The sequence below is a fragment of the Trypanosoma cruzi genome, genomic scaffold, assembly GCF_000209065.1.
Source record: "Trypanosoma cruzi strain CL Brener 1047053516505 genomic scaffold, whole genome shotgun sequence".
Taxonomy (NCBI): Eukaryota; Euglenozoa; class Kinetoplastea; order Trypanosomatida; family Trypanosomatidae; genus Trypanosoma; species Trypanosoma cruzi.
The window spans coordinates 48,487-54,767 of NW_001849408.1; the positions used below are offsets into that span (position 1 = coordinate 48,487).

The 6,281-nt window shown below is 60.9% G+C and overlaps 1 protein-coding gene across 1 annotated transcript, besides 2 other annotated features; it reads right to left on the reverse strand.

Moving 5' to 3' along the window:
• Tc00.1047053509883.9 (dispersed gene family protein 1 (DGF-1), putative) lies at nucleotides 1-2,722 on the reverse strand (the record flags this gene model as incomplete). The annotated part of the gene is made up of 1 exon (XM_799504.1): nucleotides 1-2,722. A coding segment is annotated over one exon (2,722 nt), but the record flags the coding sequence as incomplete, so codon positions are not given.
• Nucleotides 1-6,281: a sequence feature (areas not merged during assembly with more than two copies in the genome that could not be assigned to a particular haplotype).
• Nucleotides 5,665-5,702: a microsatellite.

A 6,281-nucleotide genomic window follows, 5' to 3' on the forward strand; every position in this document is an offset into this window, starting at 1 on the left:
CCAGCAGAATCGCGGCCGTAAAGGTCACGTTGACGAAGCACAGACCACGCACACCGGGATCAGGAACGTACACGGAGCTGATGCTGCCACCGTGCACGCAGCGGACCTCCGTGTCCTTCGCATCGGGGAGCGGGAGCGGCCCAAGGCCGTCCGGAACCGCAGCTGGCAGACACGTGCCACCGTAGCCGCCAGCAGCGCACACACACTCACAGCCGCTGATGCTCCTCGTCCTCGCTGCAAAGCACACGGCGTCCACCGTGCACGCACCACAGTCCAACACCGTCACGGGTGTCCCAATATTAAGCTCTTCTTGGTAATCCGTCACAGGAGAGCCTATTGCCTCGTTGCACATGCCGTAGATGGTCGGGCGCGTGTCGGATGGTGGTAACCACTTGCTCGTCATACAGGTAAAGGTCGAGTACGAGCCGTACGTGAACTTGTTGTCAAGTATCGACCACACACTCTGATCGCGGAACACCATGCTGTAGTGGGCAGTCACGTACACAACGTAGGCGGTGCGGAACCCGTTGTTGCGGTGCACCAGCCAGCTGCCGCCAGTCACAGTCAGCGTGGCTGCCATCAGCATGGCAAAGCCAAGACGGAACGTGCTGGACACAATCTGCAGCACGCTACCGCCATCCACAACAACATCCTTGAACACACACGCGCCTTTGCCGTATTCGGTGCTCGGCGCACTCCACAAGCTGTTCTGTATGGAGAACACGGAGCCGCCGCCAACACGCAGGTACGACGCAAGAGCGTACATCACGTGCGTCCGCGACCTAATAACGCAGTTGTCCATGTAGAAGACGCTGGACAGGCTCGCACCGAGACCACGCTCCACGAGGATCGCAGCGCACAATTCCCCGCCACACACCAGCGTCGATCGCGTCATGACAAACCGCGTCGACAGAAGCCGGACACCGTCCAGGACAAGCGCGGGGCCGTACCGAAATCCCTCGTGGCCACGAGTCGTCGGCACGTACTGCGACCCGCCAACCGTCGCGCGCAGCGTTGAGTTCGCCAGCAGGAAACGCGAGTGCAGCGGCATCGCGCCATGCAGCACGATCGTGCCCTCCAGCGACGTCACGTTCGTCATGTTGACGAAAGCGTGGGGCATCAGGCGCGCCGTGCTCTCGCTGAGGCCGCCAATCCGCAGCTGCGCGCCGCCCGCAAGCACGCAGTGGCGCAGCGTCACGTTCAGCGCGTCAGCGAACGCGTCCATCAAGCGCAGCTCCACCGTCACAATGATCGGCCCGCTGAACACCACCGAGTCGAAGCACGCCGTCGCACGCCCACCGCCAATCGTCACGGACTCCGTCAGCGTCACGCCACTCACGCAGCCCTCCGAACCACCGCCGCCGGCCCTCGCAGGCGGCACGTCAAACGGCAGGCACGCCTCGCCCACGCCGCCGGCACGGCAGCTGCACACGCAGTTGGTGAACGACGCCGTCAGCGCATCAAAGCACGCCAGCGCAGCCGCACAGCCGTCGCACGGCACCACGCTCACGGAGGGCAGGCCGGCCATGCGGTAGCCGCCGCTGCTCTGCAGCACCCGGCCGCCAGCACGGTTGCACTGCACCGACACGACGCCACTCGTGATCGTCAGCCCGGAGACAAGCGTCGCGCCGGCGGCAGCGCAGCGCGCAATCGACACGGTGCCGCCGCTCAGCGTCACCCCTGACAGCGATGCCACCGACGACGCCTCGCCCACCGCCCACACGTCGTGCATGTCCAGCCACCCGCCGGCACCCAACGTCCCACCATCGCAGCGCACCAGCGACGACTCAACAGACCCCTCGACGCCCACGAAGCGCAGCACAGACTCAAACACCGCAAGGCGCTCTCCAAGCACAACTCCGCCGCCGCTGCTGCTCACAACCGACACGTTCGTCACGGAGAACACCGAGTGGCTCCGCAAACTGAGACGCGACGAGGACGCCACACGCATCGCGGACGCGGTCGGACCGCCCGACGCCTCCAGCAACACGCCGTCAAGCACCACCGCGCTCGACAGCAGTTCCACACCGCCGCCAACGTACACCGCCGACCCGCCCACGTGCGACGACCTCAGCACAGTGTTGCTCACACGCAGCTGCGACTGCAACAGCGACGTCGCGTGCAGCACAAGCGGCGACGCCACCGCGTCCGTCAGCCCGCTCAGCTGCGAGTAGTGCATCGGTCCCGGCGTCACAATCGTCGAGTCACGGACCGTCACGTTCGTGTGTGCCGGCAGGTTGTGCACAAACACGAGCGAGCAGTAGCCGCTGGACAGCCCGCTCACGCTCACCTCCAGGCTCCGGTCACTCGTCGGCTCGCCGCTGTAGCCCCGCACGTAGATCTGCGCACCGCCGTCGCACACGCAGTTCCTCAATTCGATGCGCAGCGCACCGGGAAGCATCGCCGCAACGTCGAACACCACAGCCACGCCGTTCGTGATGTACACGCCGTCCATCAGCGCCGTGTCCACGGCGCGGCCAACCGTGATGGCTCTGTCCACCGTGCCGCCCCGCAGTCGCAACACCACCGCATGCACCGCGGACATCCATGCCGCCGCAACCAGCACCAACGCCACAAGCAGCGCCGCACGCACAGCCGCAATGGCCCTGCGCCGCACACGGTGCCGGCTGCGCGGACACGCACCCACCGAAGACCGCATCCACCGACCCAGACACGTATCAGCAGGGCTCTCGTGGTGTGTCGCACTCGCCCCGTCAATCATCCCTCCTGTCTATCAAATCCCTTCCTACAGATGGCAAATACAGATACACAATTCCGCCAGATCGTTATAATAATACTGCTAATCCTAATACTGCGAGTAATCCCTAACACCTTGAAACGATAGTTGTGCTGGTAAAGCAAAAGTATCTCTAACTGCACGGCCAGAAAAGGAACAAAAGGAAGCAACCACAGTAACCAAACACAGTGGCACGCAGAGGCATCCGGTCATACACAATCCCCACCACAGTACAGCCGCCGAAACAAAGCCGCGCAGACGCAATAAAGTCAGTGAGACCATCACCCACACAACCCCACACAGCCACCGCGCGTCGTGGCGTGGATACAGACTGGTGGCGGTGAACCAGTCCTTCGCTCACACCTAGCAGGACAGAGAGCAGCGGGATTGGCCAACAACTCTCTCCGTGCGGCATTTGTCCTTCCCGTGTTTGCAGATGAGAGTGGTGTCCCCGTTTCCCAGGAAATTCGCAGGCCGCCGTCAGTGAGGGAGGTGCTGATCATCGTTCTGTGCGAGGAGCGGGCAGCGGGCAGCGGGTGCAAGATGGCGCAGAAACACATTCAATGCGCCGCCGGGGCCAGGGGCCAAGCAAGGCAAACAGTGGCGGATGGTGAAGTCAAGCGCATACGGCGTGAGGGACCCATCCATATCACAGTCACCAGGGAGCACGCGAGCACAAAGTGTGCAGACAGCACTGGGGATCGCAGCACGTGCGACTCGGACAGTGTGACAGACGAGCGAATTTTCCTGCTGCCAAGACAGAGCACAAACGCGGTCCCAACATTACCGCAGCACGGCCGATCCCAGAGGGCAGGGACGTGGTGCCTCCATGCCTCGCGGCATCACAGGCCTGGGCTCGAGAGGGCACCAAGCTCTTTCGCACGGACCACAAGCAGCATGGAGAAGTTACGGCAGAGGGCATGATTGCGGTACTCCCGTTTGCGGACATCTTCAGCTGGAGGCAGCCTGCCTCCCGGTGAGGCTGTGTGCGCGTTCCATGCTGCCGCTGCAACACACTCGGCCTGCTCCACTCTGACCGTCCAGGTTCACCAGTGGCTGTCACGGCTGCCGCGCGGAATGGTGCATTTGCGCATCTCCAACCATGTGGTCACAGCTGCCAGAGGCGTTGCACACACCGAGGTGGAAGCATTCCAGTCGGCTTCACGCAGGACAACGACGGCATGTTTCCGTCGTGGCAGCATGCCTGCCGGTCGCGGGATGCCGTCCTCCGTTACTGCAGTATACAATGGCAGATGGTGGTCCGAGTCCATGCAGCGGCTGGACGTCAAGTGGGAGACACGCAGTACGCGTTGCGCAGTCACGTCGGGAAACGAGACGATGCGGCCGCTAATCCGCGTTGCCTGTGCCGGGTCGTCGGACAGCTCACACTCCATGCCGCTTGGGGTGGCGGCGAGGTCCTCTCCTGCCGTCGTTGACGTAAGCGACCGTCACGCAGCTCATGGTGTGAATTCAGGTCGCCCGCAATAGGCGCTGCAGGACCAGGGCGACAAATGGTGCTCGCAAACTGAGCAGCGTGAGCGATTGCCAGAAAAAGGCTGCAGAGGTTCACCACGTACATGCTGGGGCTGGCCGGTGGGCGCACGCGGAAGGCAGTGGTCTCCAGGCAGTTGGTGCCAGCAGCTAGGAGCGCTCGCACAGCAAGGCGTGGCGCACCAAGAAGGCACGCCACCAGCACGGCCACTGCAGGCCTGGTGGAAGTCACTGCAGCCAACGCGCCGCGTCGCCAGGGCGCTTTGGTGCCTGCACTCATGCAGAAAAGCGGTGTCAGTCTGGTGCTGCGCCAGTCGAGCAGCGAGGGCAATCCTGAAGAGCGAAGGGCTGGAAGTTCTGAGCTGCCAGATAACTACGAGGCCATCCTCATCGGGGCTGCGGCTCCTGCGGACACCACCGCAGCGGGTGATGCCGACGGAGTGACCGCAATGAAACGACGGTGCGGTTCTGTCAGTTGAGCCGCAGGCAAACCGCCTCGCCACTCCACAAACAACAGAGCGTGGGACCTTCTCGAGGGGTGACGCCGTCGTGGTCCCCATCACGCTCGCAGCAATGCCCTGCCGCAATCACTCCCACAGAAAGACAATAAAAAATGTGTGGATGTGTGTCGAGAGCACAGCAACTGTTATCGCCAGAGGAGGCCATCGTGGCACCGTCCGTCACGCGCCAGCACACACCGAGCAACGCCCGCACCCGGCAGAGCAAAACCAAAGAGGAGAAAAGAATGACCCCAAGAGCAGGCAGCACCTTCACACATGGCGGGCATCGTGCAGCCGCGTCAGCCGGCCTCCAGCAAAATAGAAAGAGCATTCCTGCAGTGCACTGTGTAAATACTTATGTGTGCTGGAGGAGCAGAAGAGAAGAGGAGCACAGGGAGGCACATCAGCACAGCAAGAGGCACAGCTGGATGGCAGCGATACATGCGGCACGGCCCCAAACTCAACAATCAAGCACGGTGGCAGCACACGCCCATCCAGAGAAAACAAAACAAAAACAAAAAAAAACGGCGGCAGGGTGTGGGGATGTGTGTGTGTCGCTGCGGGTGTCTGCCCGCCCTCGCCGCAAAAAACAAAACAAGAGGGAAAGAAATGTGTGCTCCGCCCCACCGGCCCTCGTCGCACGCCCACACGTCGCGGCCCCTCCTCATGCGTGCAGCAGGCGAGGCGCACAGGGCCGTCGTCATGAGCGTGTCGGTGGGTGTGCGAGTGGAGCAGTTGGGCGGGAAACACACGGCACCCCTCACAGGAAGAGTGCGGCAAGAAACAATTAAAAGAGGGAAGAGTAGAAAAGAAAAAACGCCCATAGTGATTGCCTCCAAAAGCAAAAAAGAAAGATGGGGGAGTCGGTAATTAAAAAAAAAGAAAACAGAAAAGAATTTTAAAGAATTTAAAAATTAATAAGAACTAAAACATTACAAAAAAAAAAAAAAGCACATAAAAAAAAAAAAAAAAAATTATTTTTAAAAAAAATTAGTTCTTGGAAGTAATTCTGTGCAGGGGAGGTCGCAAGTGTCCCACGCGGCAGCCAGTCACTCCTCACAGAGCCGCAAACCCCCACAGTCCCAACAGAAGCAGCAGCGGCAGCACCATTCCGCTCTCACGCATGGTGCCAGCATCGTTGTTATTTCCCTGCGACGCATTTCCGAGGCTGCTGCTGAGTGCCGTGGCATTGGCTTCCCCGTCGTGTGGATGGATCTGCTTCTCTTCCTGCCCGTTCTTTCCTCCCGCCGTCTCCCCATTCCCACCAGAGCGCGCGCTTGCCTCAAGATTCACTGCGGGTCCCTCTCGTCCCTCGCCCATAGTTGTAGGAGCGTTTGCATCTGCTGCGTTGACATTACCCGCAGGAGTTTTGTGTGGTTCATCTTCCTGCGTTTTACCTCCAGCTCCTGTACCCACTGTTGGGTTAAAATCAGACGAAGAAGCGCCATGAACACTTTGAGTTCCCTCGGAGGATGTTCCTGACGCCGACTGGTTTACAGAGCCCTCTTCTCCTGAGGAAGTCGTGGCAGTGAGCACTGTGGATGTGGATACAG